We start from the raw sequence: 22,947 nt of genomic DNA, 5'->3' as shown, positions 1-22,947 counted from the left end.
TGTTTTCAGGTAAAAAGTTATTCACGTGTACGCTATGCGGGAAAGTGTTGTGCTCGAAGGCGTCTCTGAAGAGGCATATAGCGGACAAGCACGCCGAGAGGCAGGAAGAGTACCGCTGCACCATCTGTGAGCGGGTGTACTGCTCGCGCAACTCGCTGATGACCCACATATACACGTACCACAAGTCCCGCCCCGGCGAAACGGACCAAATCCGGTTTTTTTAGTGACTACTGGGGCGGAGCTGGCGCGGGCGCAAGGAGAACCTCCACACCATGCCAGGTCAGAACCGTAGCCTAGACACGACCACATCTAACTCATTAACAGACTGTATTTAATCATTAGGATCTAAGATTGAGATTTAGGGTTGTAAGAATTTTGCTAACGACTAAGGTTGTCCTTTTTTGTTTTTTGGAAACATTATGTTTTTTTTTACAATTTATTTACAAGTTTTGATTATATTTTTTTGAATCCCACACCCCCTGTCTGAAGAAGGCCCCCTCCCATCGGGTTTCGCAGTTTTGACGTTGTTGTGTTGCTTGAGGCATGCTTCTATCATTTTGTTTTCACGTGTATCTGTGTACTTGTGGTTGATGAGAGAACTTTCCTTAAAAAAACTTTTTTGATTTTACAAACCGTGATAACTGTGTAGTTAGTCAATGTGTACAGTGCATATTATTAGTATAACCTATACATTAATGTTATTATTATTAACCTCATACATTTCTTCGATATTTTAACAGATATATCTTGCGCAAGCGTACCTTGTCTGTCCACTGACCAAGCTAACACTCCGTCCTGCTCTCACCTCAATGTTCCTAAGTGTGTGTGACTGTTGCAGCGGCGCCGGCGCTGCGCATGCCTCCGCCCACGGCCGGGGGCATCAACGAGCCGCAGGAGTGCCCCTACTGCCGCCGCACCTTCTCTTGTTACTACTCGCTGAAGCGCCACTTCCAAGACAAGCACGAGCAGTCGGACACCCTGTACGTGTGCGAGTTCTGCCACCGCCGGTACCGGACCAAGAACTCGCTCACCACGCACAAGAGTCTCCAACACCGCGGCTCCAGCGGCATGCTCAAGCGGCTGCTCAAGACCTCGGCCCTGCAGAGCGCGCTGGCGCCCGCCCCGCACCACCTGTTCGACCTCGGCGCCCCCGACCACCCCCAGCTGCCGCCCGGCCTGCAATGACCACAAACTATGGCGTAAAACGGTCGCTACACCCACACACAACCTCCTTCGAGCGCGAATTCAAAAGTAGATTCGCGTTCGAATCGTTGGAAACGGACATGGAATCGCTCGCAATAGCATCTCTATGTGTGCAATATTAAATGGACAATGCCAAAATAATGCCAGGTTTAAGGCGCATTTTAATCGTATTATAATTAGTGAAATACTGAGGTTAGATTTAAATTACAATAACAGTATTGCCGCCCCGCGGTTTAGACTTCGTGTTTAGGGAAAGATCCGTGTAGTCCAGGCGGCCCCCAGGGGGCGTCGCACCGTGTTCATGAATGACAATGTAATCCAGAGCAATACTAAAGTATTAATATTTCTAGTACTGCCAAATTATGCCAACCGTAATTCTAATGAAATACAATTTTTAAATCACTTTTTCGATTATATGTCTATTAGTGTCAAATTAGACTCGGAAACTGTACAAAGAGAAACGTACAAATTTTTGAAAACAAATGCAAAAAAAATATTTTTTAAGAAAACTTTTTTCGGAACGCCAAATCTAAATTTTTAACCAGATTATTTAGTAAATAAATAAAGAGTAAATTAAAATTAGGTAAAAGTAAAATATTGATGTTGAATTAAAGTAAAGACTTCTTAGAATCTGATTTCGAAAGTACAAAATTAATGTGTAATGAGCATCATTGTATTCTATAGTGCGTTTGGCTTCAATAATATTAATATCATCACTTTATAAGTAGACCGTGCCTTCGTTCGTCCTCATGTCATTAAAAAAATACGGATCGAGTTTGTTGGAAATAGTTGCGAAATGTTGGGAAAAGAATCGGTCGACGAACGAATCTGGCGGGAAAGTTCCACAAGTATGGCGCGCGCTCAGTGTTGCCCGGCGAGTGCGGACCTCCTTTAATACAGGGAACGAGTGAATAAGAATAAAGAGAATATAAGCGTTGCGTTGGTTTGCCGACACGTGGGTCTTCGAAAAGCGGTTCGACGATCGTATACGTCACCATGATTTCAAATCATGAAATAAAAAGTCGTTTATATGCTGTATAAATTAAAATCGTAGTGTTTAGGTATTAATAGACTATGTTAATCTGTATCCATTTTCGGATTTCTCTCTATGAGTGTATAGTGGTTCTTATTTAAATGTCGACCAACCTAGCGGACATCTCGTTATTAAAATATTAGATCATTATTATTATTATATTATTATTCTCAAAAATTCTTAGTATAAACCATAAGATGGCTGCAGATTGTAAAAATATTTTATTTACTTATTTAATGATATCGTAGGAAATGCTTATAAGTCATAATTATTCTTTTGGGAAATAATTAATACATATCTGCTCAGGGTGTGTACATCAAATATTCACATAAAATGAACAATATTGATTAAATATATAGTTATACAGTGAAAAATCTCCGCTCAACATATCACAAACAAATATCTCTTTAATATACGATAAAAATAAAATATCAATAAAGTATTCTCTAATCCCGTGATATTTCACAAGACCAAAGAAAAAAGGGGAAATATTGTCGATTGCATTTATTTCAAAGAAAAAATATTTTATAATGGAAAGAAATACAAGTTTATACCGTGCCATATCTTTTGCCACAAAAATCAGAATTCTGTCTTATCGGACAACATATCACTCACTAAAAGTGAATATAATAAAACACCCGCAAAAAACAAAACAATTTTAATTAACTATATTACTTACTGGTCTTTCAATGCAATTAAGTCAATGCATATTCTTAACAGATCTACAGGTTGTGAAGCATGGTACTTATTGTTTTATTAACCGTCATTTCCGAGATTATAAATAAGCATTTTACTTGTAACACAAAAAAAAAACAAAAATATATTTAACTCTTACGAATTTAAACATCTAATCAATCTGAATTTCAGTTTCTATGATATTATTTTATACTGTATTGAATCCTGTTCCATTCTTCACGACCTTGTATCAACTGCAACTTAACATTTTTAAGTTAAAATCATCTATTATTGCATTTATTTTCCAATACCTAAATACAAAAATTATGGGTTAAGGAATAATTAAGTTTTTAGATTCTTTTCGGAATGTTACATAATCGTGCTATGTGATATCGTATATTTTATTATATTTTACTGGTATATTCTGGTTAGTCTTTACATTTAAGTTCTGATAATGCATTTTAACCTCAATTTAGATTATTTAATGCGACGAAAGTAACCAATTTTTCAGTAGGGTATCCCCGATTTTTCAACGCAAATACCTCCGTTTCCTTATAATACCTCAAGTTATGTTTGTTTTTATTTTTATCGCAATGTTAAACTTACTGGGTTTAGAGAGGATACAGGTTTAAATTTCGTTAAAATACATTGAATTAAATATACTGCCACAGTGAATTAAACAAAAAATTAGCTTGAGCTTAGATGAGAAAATGGAAGCAAGCGGGTAGTTGGAATTGTAAATATTTTATAAGTTTAGTAATTACTTACATAATTGGAGAAATCGTGGCACCGTTTGGGAAGAAGCCTCGTGATATTATTAACTAAATAGTAAATAGATAAAATCATTAATGGAAAGGATTTTTATATATTCTACTAAATTAGTGAAACTTAGGTTTAGTGTTTCCGTAATGTTTAGTTACTTACTTACTATATGTTTAATTGTTTTCGCTGTGCATTTTTTCATATCGGTTTGACTGTTTATACGCTTGTTGGCTGCTTGTTTATATAAAAAAGTTTCGTTTGACTTTACGTCGAAATTTTCGTATTTGTTATATATTTTGCAATGCCATTAGGGTCGTGTTAAACTAGGGTTTATTCTCCTAGAGGGTTTCGGCGCTAGGGTGTACCGACTCGAAGTCAAAATTATTGTGATCTCAGTTTAGAAGCTGCGTAATACATCAGAGTGGACACAGCCGTTTAGTGATCGTTGTTAGCTCTTATTATATGTGAAATTTGCGTTAAGTTTGAATTCGGTGTCGGCAAAAAAGAGAGATGCAGCTACAAAATTCAAAAAGGCAAAAAATATAAGGCAGTCATTGAACCCGTTGAGAAACAGCGAAACATGATAGAACTTTGTATTTCTTATTTTGCAATGTATACCAAATTAATGCATTTTTATTTGTAAGATATTTAAAGTGAGAGCCTGTTTTATGTTAAATATTAATGCGTACTGGATTTGCAATTTCATTTTTCACTTCTTCAGAGTAACTTTGTTAAGTTTACTGATACAAATCTTAAACTGAAAGCGTCATTCACTTTTATGAGTTAATACAGTAAACCTCAATATACTTAAAACACTTAGTAAAAGCTTTATTGTACTAAACGCATAAAAGTGCGATGAACTACAATAAACAGACTGTGTTACTAAATTAGGGTAATGCACAAAGTAATAAATCGGAATGCCTTCAAACAGTACAACTATAACAATAGCATACAATAAGTGATACATAATGTAAGATGTATGAGTATACTTAAAATGGCGTTATAAGCTAAAAATCGGTTAAGGACAAACGTGTATTACAAAATCACAGTAATGCCGTTTTATCGTATTTTTCGAAGGGATACTCCTACTAATTATTTATTAAGTTTCAAAGTGTGTGCATCTATTTATTTAAGTGTGTCACGTTATTGTCTTTACAACAATAAAATTTAGTAGAATTATCCCTTGGATCAGAAGATAAATTTTAAATAATGCTAAAGTAACATTGCTTTTGTAAAAAAATCTTATTCGTTACGAATTATTCACGTGACGTATTCATAACGATGAAAGAATAATTTATTTTCCCATATAAACCACCTGACTCTACCAGTTCACAAATTAATTCACAAACATTATAATATTCTGCGATAAGGAATATAACTTTATTGCTTTTTTCAATAAGTATTACCTCGACTTATATTATACAGTAATTTTTGATCGTTTATTACATTTTACAACGGTTATAGCAGAAACAAGTCCCAGCATTCGTGATTTGTGTATATAACTTCCTACCTATATTGTAAATGCCAAACTACGTTATAGCTGTTATTATATTTACCATACATACATTTTATTTTGTTGATCCCTACCATATTTAAAATGCAATAGTTTTTTAATCGTCTGTGTTTTATGTTACGATCTTTTATAAAACAATATGAAACTGATTTATTTCATATTTTGGGGTCTCATATTGTTTTGTAAAAGAATTATCAAGTTAATATGGACGACACCAGTACCTACAATAGTTAAAATATTAATATAAAATTGCTCGACCGGAGAAGCGAACCAAGCAAGGGTATATCATCTCGTTCACTTTGTATATAAATCACTGGTTTTACAGAGCTGGGATGACGTATTCTTACATTTAATAGCTTTAATATTAAACAGTATCTTCCACATTATTTAATTATAGTATTCCATAATAGCAATAGTTCTCATTCTGCCAACATAGTACCTCATACAATAAATAGTTATATATATACCTATTTTATCAAACTTATGTCAGCAGGATCGCGCGGTGACAATTTTTCTGTTTTGAATTTTTATTTGCAAACTTCTTAACTGTATTATATTTTATAGATACTTTTATACTAATAATTAATATTTTTTGTGATTCGCGATCAGCTGCCAAGGTTTACAGTATATAGTTGCATAATCATAGTTCCGTAACTCAAAGTGCACTTACAATTTTTATAACAATAATGCTGTTGATAAGTATTATATTCTAAGTAGTTACAATAGATCGCTTCCTCCGTTGTCGAGCAAATTCGTTAACCCGTAATTCACAGTATATACAAAGTATTTACAATATACAATTATGACATATACTCACAGTTAACATAGAAATAGTAACGATCAGATAAAATAGACTAAAACAATGGTTTGAGTAATTCAATTGAAATCAGTTTGTAGACCAGCCTATACAAATTGTTCCGGGCCAACTGTAAATTGATTTCAGTTTTATTAGTAAGACTTTTCAACAATTACTTGTTGTCCTGTAATACATTTTATACAGAAGTATTTTTATGAAAACGATATATTTCAAAGTTAATTAAGTGGCAATCTAATTTAACTGCACATTATTTTTGCTGACACACCTAGGTTAGTTTTTCATTTATATTATTTCTTAAATATGCACGATCTGCATTTTTATAGCATTGGGTTTTTCTTGTAAATTATCGTCGTAGGTATACGTTTCTAGTATTTAAACTGTCTTACTAATTTATATAATTTGAATGTACTCTTAGAAAATAAATAGCGGTTTTTTGAGACGATTAAGTATACCTACGACTAACAGTAAGCCTATCTAATATTGTGTTACTATTTGTAAAGGTTATAGTTTTGCCATCGTTGATCAAAGAAAACATACTTATGTGTTAAATAAATTTAGTTAATGAGTTTGTTATACTTTTAAAAGTTCGGGTCGAATGCCGTGCGTGGTATAGTGAGGAATGTACAGAAAGTTTCGAAAATAGTATTGTGTAATAATCAGTAAGGTTTAACGATAAAGTTAGGTGTGATGGCCCTGTGCAACCAGGGTCGTAAGAAGGTAAGGCTTCTCTTCAAGTTGTTGTGAGTTAGAACATCTTTATGGTGTCCAAGAAATTGACCAACCATATTCAAGACTATGCAGTCAAAGTTAATACTCTCGCTGATTTGTTTGGTATATTTTCCTGGACACCTTTTTCTTAAAGTCGGAGAAGACACTTAAAGTACTAAATTATTGTTGTATAGTGTAGGAAATAACCAAGTTTTGATCGATCACGCTTTTATAACTATTAAAATCAAGCAGAGTAATGTTATCTTGCCGTAACAACACTCGATCTAGAGAATAAATTAAAAAAAACATAACTTTCCTTGAATTTAATGGTGTAAGAAGAGTGAATTTCACTTGTTTTGATGTTGTTGATTAATGTGGTTTAGGAATCAACTCGGGATTGGGCACTTGAACATATCAGTAGTCGGAACACTTAGTACTATAAGTATCTTTGAATCTGACTAACTTTCAAGATGTGATTGGTATGGTTTTTTATTTGTTTTGTTTAAGCGGCAGTTTTTTCGATTTTATTGTAAAAATCTGCGTTTTGAATTCTCATGAAAGTATAACAGTTGGATGTAATAAAAGTATAAATAAACTCGCAGTGATTCCATTGATTATGTGTTTGATTTTGTCCATTTATTATCCTTATTTTTTTACATTTGCAAAACGATTTGGTCCATATGTATAAATAACATTTCATCCATATTATTTTTCATTTTCCATACCCTGTTCCTCTACTATGAAATGCAATGAATTATTACGCACTCTTTAGGTTTCTACCTAGCCTCCTCGTTCAAAAACGTTTAAAATATGAAATGAATGTGAATTACTTACGATAAATTAGTACAATTTTTACAGAACCTAACAGGCGAAATGCCCAAAAACGGCAAATTATTTATGATTAAACGTACCTAAATACATAAAAAATAATATTTATATCTTTAGCCTGTGTCGATGATGAATTTGACAGGATAACAGACGTAAGTACCTACTAAACCAAAGCTAGTATCCCACACATTATAAGCACAACTTTTACCGTAACTAGGTACTTTTTATTTAAATTAATAATAGGTAGCTAATGTTATGAAACAGAGACAATACTTAAAACTTTATAATTAACTAAATGCTTATAATTATAAAATTATTGATGGGTACACCGAGACGACCGAATGGCGTAGTGGTTAGTGACCCTGACTACTGAGCCGATGGTCCCGGGTTCGATTCCCGGCTGGGTAGATATTTGTTTAAACACAGATATTTGTTCTCGGGTCTTGGATGTGCCCGTTAAATGGCAATAGGCCCGCCCCTTATTACATTGGGACTAACATAACACTCTGGCGAAAAGTGGGTGCAGCAATGCACCTCTGCCTACCCCGCAAGGGAGTACAGTAGTACAAGGCGTGAGTGCGTGTTTTTTATTATTGATGGGTACACAGTTTCAAGGTATACCTACAACAACAATAGACAACTAAATCGTTAAAGAGAGCCATCTATGTGGTAGTATGGAAACTAACAATTGCGTGGGGAAATTTAAATATCGTTCAATGGCAACCTCATCTCAAATGTCAAACGGAAAAAATGCAATACGTTGCAAAATGTGGTACAGCTTATACTTGAGTGGATGAATATCAAACTGCCATATGTCCACCTACCCGAAAAATTTACTTTTTGATTTGGTCGTATTCTCGGTTAAAATGTAAGTTTGCCTATGCCCTTCAAGTTCCAATACGTGCAAGGCATCCATGAGAAAAAAGCCGTTAAAAAAGGAAGTTTTTTTCAAATCCTTTTAAGTCTAACCGTTTCGCATTACAAATTTTCACAAGTCCATTCCGGCCAATCACAGAGCGTAATTTTTTCAACATGGCGTCATACTTGGTGAGAATTTCGAGGCTGTAGTGTGTGCTCCCAGTGTTTTATAACGAATATTAATGAAAATGTTGAGGAAATTGTGATTGTGGACCCTGATAAAGCTCGGAAAAGGAACATATAGAAGAGTGTAGCAAAAAAACGACAGAAAACTATGGAGAAGTAAGTTTAAAACCCCTTTTTTCCAACCCACGTGTCAAACACAAAGCATTTTCGTTGTAAGCACAGGGCCGTATCGGGTAGAATATAATACGGTAGGTAGGTACTTTTCTACCGATAAATTTTGGTTGATTAACTTCATTGTATTTAATAGAATATAGACTATATTAGTCTTACTGAGTCCGGCCCATGATATTAGCATTTTTCAAACAACTATAAGTCCTTATGACTCATATCAAAACAGCATAAGTCTTGTATGGGCATATCAAACTGCTATAAGTCCAAACTGTTTATTAACTTTTACGCCTTTCTATGAGTGTTATAATGGATTTTTTTATTAAAATACATTCTTAAGGTCACAAGTCAACTGATTAAATCACGGGGTAAGTTCTATGACCATTAAATAATAGAGAAAACAAAAACCTCAATTTCCCAAATTTTGCGTGGACGTGACATATGGCAGTTTGATATTCATCCACTCACTTATACTAAGGAAACTATGTAAAGATAAAGGAGAAACTATAGTTTGTAAAATCCTCTTAACTGTGGCAGTAAAAAATTAGAAAATGGAAAATGCCATGACTGTGTCGGGGCCGCGGCAAACCCATGATGATGACATACCCTAATAAAGGAACTTAGCTCGTAACAAAATTACGAAATTCTGTAAAAAAATAAATATAATTTGGAACACAGTCATCCTCTACTGTCACTGTCAGTGCCATCAAATGAAGTGTCACTCTGTCATTGTCATGTCATGTCACCCAACTGTCATAGAAGTCCATTGTAAGGATTCACGTGCATTTTTCCGCTTTTTACTTGAATATTTATGAAATAATGCACTAAAATGGACGCTTACGATATATTTAAGAAACTTACCAAAGGGCTGAAGTTCACGAAACCTGCAATTGGCTCACAAAAGCAAGTAAGTAAAATATAACCTCCTACCCTTTTTTGTTATTAAATTGTTTTATAAACCTACCCAATGATATTCTAATAAATAAAATAAACCATTGCTTCTGCCTATTTATTATTCATTTAAACAGCAAAAACCAGCCAGTGCGACCATAAAAAAGGAAGAAGTTATAATAAAAAAAGAAGATATTAGTGAAGATGAAGAGTCCCAAAACTTAAGTGACAATGATATTGCATCAAACCCAGAGAGTGGTTCTGAGGCTGAAGGCGCCGAAAGTGAAGTAGACGCCGATATACTGCTAGTTGATGGAGTCAAGATCGGCAAGAAAGATAGACAAAAGAAAAAAAAGGAGAAAACTGAAGATTTGAAGAAGAAACTTGAAATTGAAGAGGTATGTATTATTTTGCTGTAAAATGTAAAGGATAAGATACTTTTAAAAGTCTGTCTTTGCTGACAATCATTATTAAATGTAATGTATTTGGAATAGATTAATTTCAATATTTTACGTAAACTTGCATTCTACTTAATCTATTCCAGCAAAACCGTTTCCGCAATGAATATGGCATCAAGGCAGTCGGCCGGCACATCCCGGCCGCATTAGCAGACTTCTCTGAGCTGACTGACAGGTACCATGTGTCGGACTCGCTGGTGGCCACGGTGCGGCAGTGCGGGTACAGCGAGCCTACGCCTGTGCAGAGACAAACACTGCCTTGTATGTTGGAGGTGCGTAGGTCTATTAATATTAAACTATTTGGTTGTTAAAAAATACTTTCACTAGCAATGAAAAAGTTCCACTTGCCATTGACATTCCATATAAATAAAAAATACCTATATATATTTCAGGCACAGGTCCTATAACATTATTCATTTTCATTGATCATATGTGTATATTCATATTTATCTTCAACTTACTAGTAGTATGTAGAACTAACCTACTTTAATACAAATTACAGGACCGACAGTTGCTTGCCTGTGCACCCACTGGCTCTGGAAAAACAGCTGCATTCCTCGTGCCCATATTGCACGCGCTGGGCGCTCCACAGGTAGGCTTCTATTGTATATTGTATGCCTGATGTTAGACTACACCTGCAATTTCGTCGGGAATTGCAGGTCACTATAAAATAATGTATCATGTACTTCAAAGAGGGTGCTTGTATATTGTGCAACAGTGGCTCTTCAAACTACTTGTGGGTAGATTTGTATTTTTTGTGAGGTTGTTTTATAAGTCAGTTCGCCCGTTAGTCTGGTTCAACTATAACTCCTCTAATTTCTTTTCTTTTTATACAAGCTACCCTTAGAAATCCCTCTTAGCGATAAAGCCGCCTATTCTTCATTATTCCTAGTATAAATATTTTTGGTCTGTTCTAAACGTTATTTCTGTGATCCATAACAAATCTCCTCCTCCCAGGGCGGTCCGCGAGCCCTGATCCTCTGCCCGACGCGCGAGCTGGCAGTTCAGATCTACTCGGAAGCGCTGAGACTCAGCGCCGGCGCCGCGCTGCGGGTGAGCGTGGTGAGGAAGATGCAGGAGACCAAGGTCAAGGAGAGGGAGGCTACCATCAGGAAGAGCGGTATGTTTAGTGAATTTCTTGAAGGCATTTCTTTGTGCTCTCTTAAAGATGGCGCCTACGTATTGGCATCCTACGCACCAAACGGCAGCCGACGCTCCAAACTCGCACTTGTGTCATCCTAACTATCCTAACTAATATTATAAATGTGAAAGTAACTGTGTCTGTCTGTCTTTCTGTCTGTCTGTCTGTCTGTTACTCTTTCACGCCAAAACTACTGAACGGATTTGAATGAAATTTGGTATACATATGGTCTAGGCCCTGAGAAAGAACATAGGCTACTTTTTATCCCGGAATTCCCACGGGAAAACTTTTTAAGGCGAAGCGAAGCTCGCGGGCACAGCTAGTTTTCTATAAAAAGATGCAATATACCCGTTGCGTGCCATGCCGTATGGTAGACACGCTTACAAAATAGCGTATCTGCACGAGACAACCCGTCACGCTCTGCTCTATGGAACAATGAATATGGAAATATGAATAGCGAGTATAAGTAAGACAGGCTATATACTCTGCTAGCGTCTCTGGTCTATGGAACACCTGTGAGCAGTGGCGGCTGGTGCCTCAGATACCCGGTGGTGCACTTTATGGGTTTAGTAATTTTTTGGAGAAAAATAGATTAACTGTTACAATTAGAAGTAAAAAATTATAAGTATATTTTACCTTATTTATTGACGCGAAAGCAAAATATCCATTTCTTTTTATTGAACACTTCACTTTTGAAAATTCAGGTAGTTACTTATAAGTTACATTTTTTGTTTTGCACTAAAGGCCGAGGCGGCCCAGCAGATAATGTCCAGTCTATTTTGCAATGTCCTATTGCTTTTTATGAAGTCAATTAGTCAATATTGTATTTTGCACTCATTTTCACTCACACACACACATACACACTCACGAAATCTTTACTACTTTCTTAGTTAATAAGTAATTAGCAAATTAATTACGTATTCGCGCGCGAAAGGTGAAACTGACAATGACATGACAAGTGCATCGTTCGTAGGTCACGCCACCGGTCAAGGCCGCCGCCCGCGCCTCCCGAGTCCCGTGGCGTCATTCGTATAATTTCGGCAATTTCCGGTCGCGTGCGGCGCACGAATTTATCCTAGAACTGCATACAGTTTGTACTGAGCATCTTCCGTCTCACGCGCCGGGCGATTTCCATCCTGTTTCATACTACATGTAGGAGCTCGCTCCGTGCGACAATCCGAGCGCACGAGGGCGTTTTTGTTCAAGCAAAAATAAGATCTAATTCTTTCGCAATAGAAATGAAAATAGGCCAGCCTCGATTTGATTTAACTCGTAACGATAATCAGATTTATGTAATTTCTGTTTAGGGTAGGTATTGCGGTTGTTATATTGGTATTTTTTGTGAAGTTTTTTTTTACACGTACCTAGTATGGTACCTATAGGAAGAAGGAAGGTACATATTTAGAAGGTTTTTAAATGGTAGTGCGTTGCACGGGCGCACTTGAGGTGCAGCCGCCACTGCCTGTGAGTGTAAGTAAGACAGCTATACTCTGTGAGCCTCTCTTCTCTATAAAACACCTGTGAGTGTAAGTAAGACAGCTATACTCTGTGAGCCTCTCTTCTCTATAAAACACCTGTGAGTGTAAGTAAGACAGCTATACTCTGGAGCTGGCAGTTCAGATCTACTCGGAAGCGCTGAGACTCAGCGCCGGCGCCGCGCTGCGGGTGAGCGTGGTGAGGAAGATGCAGGAGACTAAAGTGAAGGAGAGGGAAGCTACTATTAGGAAGAGTGGTAAGCTAAGTTAATTCTTTATGCTCTCTCCTTACGGCATCCTACGCACCAATCGGATTGTAATACACATAGGTAATTACGGCGTCAGCTATGCCAATGACACGTCATTACATGTCAACGTTACACGTTACGCAATTGTGTGAGTTTCTATAAAATGATGTAATGCGTGTGAATCGTGCGATGCCGTAACGTAGTCGCTAGCTTTAGAGTCTGCTTACCAAACTATACTATCGGCACGAAGCGAGCTGACAATACCCGTCACGCTCTGCTCTATGGAACACTAGCGAGTGGAAGTAAGACAGCAATACTCTCTGTTCTATAAAACACCTGTGAGTGTAAGTAAGACAGCTATACTCTGCGAGCCTCTCTGCTATATTGAACAATCGCGAGTGGAACTAAGACAGCTATACTCTCTGCTCCATAAAACACCTGTGAGTGTAAGTAAGACAGCAATACTCTCTGCTCTATAAAACACCTGCTAGTGTAAGTAAGACAGCAATACTCTCTGCTCTATAAAACACCTGCTAGTGTAAGTAAGACAGCAATACTCTCTGCTCTATAAAACACCTGCTAGTGTAAGTAAGACAGCTATACTCTCTGCTCCATAAAACACCTGTGAGTGTAAGTAAGACAGCAATACTCTCTGCTCTATAAAACACCTGCTAGTGTAAGTAAGACAGCAATACTCTCTGCTCTATAAAACACCTGCTAGTGTAAGTAAGACAGCAATACTCTCTGCTCTATAAAACACCTGTGAGTGTAAGTAAGACAGCTATACCCGCGAGCTGGCGGTTCAGATCTACTCGGAAGCGCTGAGACTCAGCGCCGGCGCCGCGCTGCGGGTGAGCGTGGTGAGGAAGATGCAGGAGACTAAAGTGAAAGAACGAGAGGCTACTATTCGAAAGAGCGGTATGTTTAGTAGTTTGCTTTTTGTAGTTTAGCGGAGGTGTTTTGTGATGATCTATTTTAAACATGTGCGGTGGCCTGCGCCTAAAAGTATACAGGCGGAGTTTTTAAAAAGAAATAAATTTATTTTGTTTATTTCAGATATTGTGATAAGCACACCGAACAGACTGTGTTATTTGCTGAACCAAGACAACGTTAACATTAAACTGGATAAGTGAGTATTATTTTTGCAGAAAATACTGTAAATCCTGAAAATTTTGTATGATTTTCTTCTTATAAAGAAGGACCAACTGGAATTACCAGTGCCGCTGAATGATACATTTCCGAAATTGGCGATACTGCACCGCCGGTAGTGGTCATGATGAGATAAGATAAACCATCCATTGTAGAGCTCCACATAAGCAACTCAGATTTTGTGCAACAGTTTTATTTATTATTTTACCGCTTAACAATTTCACCCACTTATGACTATTGTTCCTTAAAAGACACACATGTTAAAATTATATTTCATTGACATTTTTCGGATTTTTTATTTTTCCCGTAATAAGTGGGTGAAAGCCTTTATTTTAAAATGTTGTGGTTACTTATTTATTTATTTCAACTGGAACACCAGCATCTTATACAACTAACATTTTTAAGACAGACATTAAAATTATAATTTCGTTACAACTCGCCAAATGTCGCAAGTACAATGATGCTAGTGATAGAAACTTACTTACTTCACCAATAACTTCCAGGGTCCGTTGGCTGGTGATCGACGAGGCGGATAAGCTGTTTGAAGGCTCTACGGAACAGGAGTCCGACTTCAGGCAGCAGATTGAACAGGTAAAATAAAATATTCATTCATTCAAGAAAAATGTGCTTGGGATTCGCTCCTATTTTGAGTGGCTTTATCCGCCAATTAGGTCACATTGATGAACATCATTTACAATGATGAACCGTTATTGTTACACAATAAGAAAACCTAACATGCTAGTCAAGTTTAAAAAAGACACACAAAGATTGTTTACCTATAGTGCCATGTAAGAATGAATACAGTATATTTATCTACATTAGGAAAGCGCAGGCCGCGAAATGTCGTATAGCATAGCTTCATGCTGAGCTGGAAACCTTTTTTGAAACCGCGAAAATTGTTTTTACTTATTTTTATTATTTTGTTATGTATAATTATTATATTAATGATCATTCTCCAGATCCTGTCAGCGTGCAGCGGGCGCGACCGGCGCGTGGCCATGTTCAGCGCGACGCACACGCCCGCCGTCGCCAAGTGGGCGCGACACAATTTGAGAGGACTCATCAACGTCACTGTTGGACAAAGGTACAGATAATAAAAAAAAAACTATCAGTATAGGCGACAAGATGGTGAAGTGGTTAGGCTGGGGCAGATATTTGTTTAAAGACATATTATTTCGTAGGCGTTCCGAGGGCCTTGGCTGTTAAATGTGTTGTGTGATCTGTGATATCTCAGGCCGCTTGCCTAGTGTGGATATGGTAGTAACCTCTATTATTATTAAAACGGCGCGAAATTTATGACTGCCTAGAGTTTTTTCTGAGAAACTCTGCCATATTTTTCTCTTAGCATTCTCCTCATTGGTTTTGAACAAGTTAGTATGAATTATAACATGTAAGCCGTAACACTTGAATGCCGCGCTAAGTTCAGATGCACCCTCTCAATATCCATTGAACACCTCCAACCGAAACTTGTCTATTCATTCTAATATTCTTACCACTCCCTTCTCCAGAAACGCAGCCACGTCCCTGGTAGAGCAGCAGCTGCTATACTGCGGTAACGAGAGCGGCAAGCTCATCGCGTTCCGACAACTCATACAACAGGGTAATCCTATCCTAATAATATTATAAATAATGCCAAAGTTTGTGAGTATGTATATGTGTATGTTTGTTACTTCTTCACGTCTAAACTGATGAACGAACGAAATTTTGTATGGAATTAGCTGATACCCTGGATTAATACATCGGATTTTTATCGCGGTAACTTTTTAAGACGAAGCGAAATTCGCCGGAACGGCTAGTTTGTAAAAAATATGATTAGCTTTCAATTTTGTAACTTTATTTGTAATGGTATGCATGCACCAAATAGTGATGTGATTATATTTTTACGGCCCCAAAACACAGGATGTACCTAGCTGTTCTATTAATTTCTGTAAATATTTGCCATTTCACTAAATTCATGCAAATAAATATATTCTATTCTATTCTACAGGTCTCACCCCGCCCGTGCTAGTGTTCGTGCAGAGCAAGGACAGAGCTAAACAACTGTTTAAAGAGCTGATCTATGACGGGATCAATGTCGATGTTATACATGCTGATCGAACGCAGTTGCAGGTGAATATATATGGTTTTGTTATTTATTTTTTATGTCTCGCTGGCAAATTCTATAACTGGACTAGCGTTTGTCACCGTGGGGAAAAGCTTAGGCAGCCGTTTAAAATTTGTAAAGCTTTAGTTTGTAAGTGCTTAACTGGCCATCACTCTAGAACCCACCATATCTCCTGCAATAGCCGCGTATGCACCTGTCGCACGCCTCGGCGAGGCATGCCTCGAGTTTGCTAGAACGCGATATCCAATGCTCGGTTTGTATAAAAGTATCGTCGGTGATGACCATACAAAGCGAGCATTGGTTCGCGTTCTAGCAAACCCGAGGCATGCCTCGCCGAGGCGTGCAACAGGTGCATACGCGGCTATTCACTAACTCAACTGTAACACCCCACTTCCAGCGCGACAACGTGGTCCGTTCGTTCCGAGTGGGTCGCGTGTGGGTGCTGATCTGCACGGAGCTCATGGGCCGCGGGATCGACTTCCGAGGGGTCAGTCTGGTGGTCAACTATGACTTCCCGCCCTCCGCCATCGCTTATATACACAGGTGAGCATTATTGTATATACATGGTGTTGATGTTGAGACAGAATTTATGACGAGGCAAATTTTTGTTTTATTAATGTATTAGAACGAAAGTGGAATAGAATGTTTGCGTTTTAATAAAATGTATAGACTAAATTTACTGGTTTTAATATACTTAATGGCCACATGACATTAATAGCTCGCTATAGACAGTCCTGGAAACTAGGGTACTATCCTAAATTTTGAATATTCAAATTACTGTCTCTATATAGCACGCTGTGCGACCTTAAATCGGCCCTATTTTAGGCTTTACCGAAAGCTTCCATGTTTTCCTTGAAGAATGGCATACACAGTGGCGGATTTACCTATAGGCCAAAAAGGCCAGTGCCTAGGGCGGCAGATTGAGAGGGGCGGCAAATTTGGCAAATAAGTCTTTTTTTTTTTATTTATTATACGTGTATCATCTGTACCATCCATGTATAAATTACTATTATAAAATACGAAAACGATTAATAAACGCTTTGTAATATTTCGATAAAACCGGATCCTGGATCATTACATACATATCTATCTTTGCTACTGCGAAAACAAAATTTGGAGCATATTATTATTTATCCAAACTTGGATAGCACTTTGCATTGCACACCGCTGCCCCCCTACTCTTGAAAGGCAATGTATTGCGTCTGTCTTGCGTTGGCAACATTTAGATTTTGGCCAAAAAAGTCTTTTGGCGTTGTTGTAAAATTACTTCTAAATTGTATGCATTATATTCTTGTTTCTAGGTTAATTCTACTCGTATGTGACAGTACAAATATACCTAAGCAGGAACTGTTCTTTTTTTATGTTGGTGCGGTGACGGTAAGTACCTAATCTGAAGAAATATGGCACCAACTTCAAAAAAGAACAGTTCCTGCTTAGGTATATTTGTACTCACATACGAGTAGAATTTGTGTAAACCTTAAATTATTTCTTACCTTTATTGTGGTTTTTTGAAGTCAGTTTTTTTTTTTTATTATTATTTTATTTTATAGTTTTTAGTTTATTTGCAATAATTTTCAATCAAAAGTAAGGTGCCGTCGCTGCTGCTGAACAGCAGGAAATAAATATGAGGATGCAGAGCAGAATCTCGCAGGGGCGCGCAAGGTTTCCTTCAGGCATTCAAATCAGCTGCCCAAAGCCTTATGGGGAAACCACAGAGGACACCTGAGTGGCGCCAAATCCCCAAAGGCCCCATCCGAAAAAGAACGGCCCAAAGAACCATAACAAGAGCCGACATGGGTCAGGTGGTCCCACCGAAGCTAAAAACAGCAACCTCCCCTAAAGAGCATTTGGAGAATGCCGTCATAGAATTTGTGGCAATAACAACCGCCACAAAGCAGGTAAACCTCTTGTCGTGCAAAACCATCATGCAGACCTACAGGCAAGAAAACGAAGGCCGGCTAAAAATTCTACTCGAGGAGGCCGAAGCCTGCATATACGATAACAGTAGTTGCCAAGTCCTCAGAGGCAAAATGACTGGAGCGTATATGGCGGCTTACAGCGAGGAAAGCGGATTTGTACCCTGGGAATGCAACTCCTCAAAATTTACTGTGCCACACAACAACCAAATAGTGGTCGTCGCCCAGTGCACCAGGATTATGCTAGAGGATAAAATCCTAGCAAAAGTGGAAACCATCAACGCCAACTGGAATCACTGGACGATGCCCACTATCACTTGGGTGAACGGGGTACCTGGATGTGGGAAGACAACCTGGGTGATAAATAACTTCGATGTGAGCAAAGACACCATTATCACAACAACAACTGAGGCGGCCATCGACATAAGAAACAGGCTAGCGCATCGTATTGGTGACATGGTCAAAACTAGGGTGCGTACGATGGCATCAGTCCTGGTAAACGGCTTTAGAGAACATGTCGGTTGCCAACGCCTGATAATTGACGAAGCCCTGATGAACCATTTCGGGGCAATCGTAATGGCCGCCCACCTGTCTCGTGCCTGTGATATTGCTCTGATCGGAGACATCAATCAGCTACCATATATCGACAGAGAGAACCTATTCGAGCTTAGGTACAATCGCCCAACACTGGTAGCAAACATCACCCAGGAGCTGTTGTGCTCATACAGAAACCCCATGGATGTTGCATACGCCCTAAAGGAAGTATACTCAGGCATATACGCAGCCACAGCGCGCATCCAATCCCTACAGCTGAAAAGGTTAACAGACGCAGTAATTCCCAAATCCCAAACCAACACTCTGTTCCTGGTGCATACACAGGAAGAAAAAGAGACCTTGACCAGCCAAGGGTATGGTGAAGGAATGGGCTCACGCGTCCTAACCATACACGAAGCACAGGGATTGACGTACGAATCCGTTATTATCATAAGAACAAAAGATAAAATAAAGTTGCACGATAGCATACCTCACGCAGTAGTGGCGCTGTCGAGGCACACCACCGCCTGCACCTACTATGCGGATGACACCGAGGACGCTATCGGCAACCTCGCTAAAACGGCAATAACAGCGCCAAAGAAACGCATCCTCGAGTACAATCTAAAAATGGCAGTTAAGAATCGAGACGAAGAGGACGGAGAGGACGGAGGAGGAAGAGACGAATCATTGCATTTTCTGGGGAAATGTTAAGAAGGCAAAACGGGGCGGAATAAATCATAAAATATAATTTTGGTTAAGAGCGCAAAATATAGGTCAAATTGGGAAAATAATTTATATAACTAACCTATTGATTATTATATCATAACTAACAATTAAAATAAGTTATCTTTAAGAACAGAGTCACACACTAACATCAGGCAAAACATGACCTATAACGACTGAGGGGATTGGCCCTGTCCTTGTTAAGTTGCCATTACTAATGTAAGTGTGACTCTGAAAACCATTAATTTAAAAAAAAAGGAAAAAAAAAAATAAAAAAAATTCTTGTATAATGAGATACACGGCTGGGGGTTTTTAGTCGGTTAACGCCCGACACTACCTGGGTCCTCTTCCCAGGTGTCCATGTGGATTTTCCCCCAGCAGTGGAAAAAAAAAAAGGGAAAAAAGAAAAAGAAAAAAAAAAAGAACAATATATATATAAAAGATAGAATATATATACCTATATATAAATGAAACTTCCTTACCGAGTAGAAAGTAGATAAAAGAATTAAAAACTATCTCATAAAAATTACCACTCTTCAAAAGGCACGGACATAAAGTCTGTGGAGTGATAACAATTTCTTAAAAAAAAAAAAAAAAAAAGGTGCAAATGATACCAAAAAGTCCTACTAATCAATACGAATCATTCAAGCCTAAACACGAAGTAGTTGCTATATACCGTTGAGAGTTCCCCTGACTGCCTTCCATTTCCATCATCAGATCAGCTCAAGGTCACCATCATATTTTTTTGTTATAAGAACTATATTTACGTTCTTAATTTCATTAGAATCGGTTAATATGTGCCCAAAATGGAAATTCATACCCTGTTTTTACCCCCTTGGCGGTGAGGTAAAATTCTGAAAAAAAATATGGGACCACCTGGGAGCTCAACCCACAACAAAAAAAGAATTTTTAAAATGGGTTCATAAACGGCGGAGTAATCGGTGAACATAGATAAAAAATATTTTATAAAAAGATCCCGACGAATTGAGAACCTCCTCCTCCTCATGTGATTAATGGACGGCCCCTTTGTAAAAACGCTTTTGAAGAGAAGTTATGATTTTTTAAATGTTGACAACGAAAGACAGACGCAATACATTGCCTTTCATGAGTAGGGGGGCTGAACGAATGAACCGATTTAGTTTTTTTTTGTATCACATGTGTTCTACGGGAGAGTGTACTTAGAAAATAAGTTTGCTGAAAATCGATTTTTAAAAGTTACAGATGTTTTACGTCTTTTTACGGGTTTTTTATTTGCCTGTCAAATTAAACTTTTTAGGTTAACATTAAACTCTTCAGTACATAGCAGGTTGCAAAAATAATCTAATTAAATGACAGAAATATGATTAAGTTCACTAATAATCGTACTAATAACGGAATTAAACTAACGTATTGAATTTCAAAAGTCAGTAGGGGCGGCAAAATATTAATGGCCTACGGGCGGCAAATTTGTAAATCCGCCACTGGGCATACACGATAATTAACAATGAATGTGATATTATAGGGTGGGCCGAGCAGGGCGGGCAGGACAGAAGGGGAAGGCGATCACATTCTTCACGCAAGATGATGTCAACAATCTAAGAAGGTAATAAGCATAATAATTTTGAATTCATTCTGTTATTTATAGGCACATGCGCTGTAAATTTTTTATTTATATTAACGATACAAAAGTTTAGTTTAGACGCATAATAGCATGCACTCATAGAAGTAACTATATGTGAATAAGTATAAAATATATTAATAAGTATAAAAAGTAGAAACACCAGAAATACAACAGATGTGGTGATTTTACGCATCTCACAATTTCCATCATGTCGGGGTCACCAAAATACAATGATATCACGAATCACACATTGTAAAACTATGCTTCCGTCCACAGTATAGCGGCGGTGATCAAGCAGTCAGGCTGCGAGGTCCCCGAGTACATGCTGAAGCTGAAGCAGAACCACAACCGGCGGAAGAAGCTCATGACGAAGGCTCCACGGCGGGACGACATCTCTACTATATTGCCTAGCAAGTTAGTATACTTTGTAACTTCTAGGTATTGTAGTTTCGGTGACTACAGCTAGACTAGGTTGGTCACCAGCGATTTCTTAACTGATAGTTAGATAGATAATTACTTTTGTCCTAACCCCCCGATGGTTGCATGTAAGAGATCGCTCTTGGGGATGAATGCATTTGTAGATTTCTTTTGTCCGTTTTTTTGGCCCTATCGGCTGGACGCTAGGGCTAATAGATTAATGTGTACTGAACGATCATAACAGTGACACTGAATAAAATTAGTCAATTGACACTTTCGTGCTTCTTGTGAAAGAGCCACGAAATATTTATCTATGGTAGTTTAAGCCTTAATAAGGCATGGCAATAAAAACAAACATTGGTTTTCGCGAGTTCATAATAATCCTTTGGTTTATTAAGGGTTAAATATGCATCTCTACCCTCTATACACAGCATTTGTTATATTGTCGTTAGTTATTCTAAAGAATATACTGGCCTTCTTTTACAGACGGAAACTTGAAGAAGCGAAAGAGACAAAAGATGGAGAGAAGCCGACTGACACAGAGGGCGTTAGTGATGCTAAAAGCAACAAACACAGAAAAGTGGAAAATGGACAGAAATTCGGCAAAAGACATAACAATAACCAGCCGGAAAACAAGAAAAAACCTTTCAAACAAAATAACAAGGGAGAAAAGGGTAAAAAACCGTTTAAAGATAATAAAAACTTCAAACCGAAGAATAATAAGGAAAATAAAATTAACAAAGAAAAAGGAACTAAGAAACAGAAAAACACGAATAAAAACAAGAAGCCGTTTGTCAGTAAGAAAGTGAAGAATGTAGGAAGATAACCTGTAAGTTATTTACATAATACATTATTGTAAGTATACTTTTTTTGTTTTAATGACAATCTTATTGTATGTTTTCTCCCACTCATGTTCCGACAAGTAGACTGATGGAATAAATTGATAATTTTAAATTTTATACTTATGAAAACGTATCGAACTTTAAGCATTAGGTAAAATAAAAGTCGTAATACATCTTGGCAATAGTATTCATCTATTATGATTTCGCCTCACGACAATGACAGCAATAAACAACATACAAAATATACAGTCTTCATAGTCTTATATACAAAAATAGTTTTTTTGTACAACTAAACAATTATACATTATAAAAAGTAGCATGTAATAGCCCCAATAAATGGATATTTTAAGCCCCAATCTAGAAAAATAAAAGCTATCTTATAACTAAATTATATTCTGGAGATATGTGAAATTTATTTTCACAAAATATATACTTAATTAAAGTAAAAATAAAGTAGAAATATACAATCTCTCAGCCACTCAGTGTAATATGGCACTATTTAATATACCACTGCCCTTTTCTTTAAAGGAAAGCGTAGCCTCTTTTTGATATAACCAAACAATCTAAAATTTTTTAAATCTCTTACTCATTCGAACGCTTATACAAAAAAAAAAGAAAATAGTAGCTATCTATGGTGGACATTGATTTTTAGGCTACACTTCTTGTATCATAGCCAAATATATATATACTATATATAT

At 37.4% G+C, this 22,947-nt stretch overlaps 2 protein-coding genes across 11 annotated transcripts in view; both read left to right on the top strand.

The window, feature by feature from the left end:
- Positions 1 to 7,325, top strand: part of LOC105384337 (broad-complex core protein isoforms 1/2/3/4/5) — an 81,861-nt gene extending 74,536 nt beyond the window's left edge. For 8 of the 10 annotated variants that reach the window (XM_048622731.1, XM_048622734.1, XM_048622733.1 and 5 more), the window contains one exon: positions 839 to 7,325. In XM_048622731.1, the coding sequence (XP_048478688.1) occupies positions 839 to 1,185 (347 nt within the window). In that variant the 3' untranslated portion in view covers positions 1,186 to 7,325. Of the gene's footprint in view, positions 1 to 9; positions 280 to 838 lie in introns of all 10 variants that reach the window. The other 2 variants (XR_007266568.1, XR_007266567.1) reach the window with 1 other exon arrangement.
- Positions 7,326 to 9,469: 2,144 nt separating this feature from the next.
- LOC105384307 (probable ATP-dependent RNA helicase DDX52) lies at positions 9,470 to 22,271 on the top strand. Its single transcript, XM_048622756.1, has 14 exons — positions 9,470 to 9,658; positions 9,780 to 10,040; positions 10,187 to 10,372; positions 10,603 to 10,692; positions 11,058 to 11,220; positions 14,021 to 14,093; positions 14,617 to 14,704; positions 15,073 to 15,197; positions 15,622 to 15,713; positions 16,101 to 16,222; positions 16,615 to 16,760; positions 20,892 to 20,972; positions 21,267 to 21,404; positions 21,894 to 22,271. Exons 1-14 carry the CDS (start codon positions 9,581 to 9,583, stop codon positions 22,231 to 22,233), a joined length of 1,983 nt encoding a protein of 660 aa, XP_048478713.1. The 5' UTR covers positions 9,470 to 9,580; the 3' UTR covers positions 22,234 to 22,271.
- Positions 22,272 to 22,947: the final 676 nt, after the last annotated feature.

The sequence above is a fragment of the Plutella xylostella genome, chromosome 8 (assembly GCF_932276165.1).
Source record: "Plutella xylostella chromosome 8, ilPluXylo3.1, whole genome shotgun sequence".
Lineage (NCBI taxonomy): Eukaryota > Metazoa > Arthropoda > Insecta > Lepidoptera > Plutellidae > Plutella > Plutella xylostella.
This window is presented reverse-complemented; position numbering and strand designations above follow the sequence as displayed.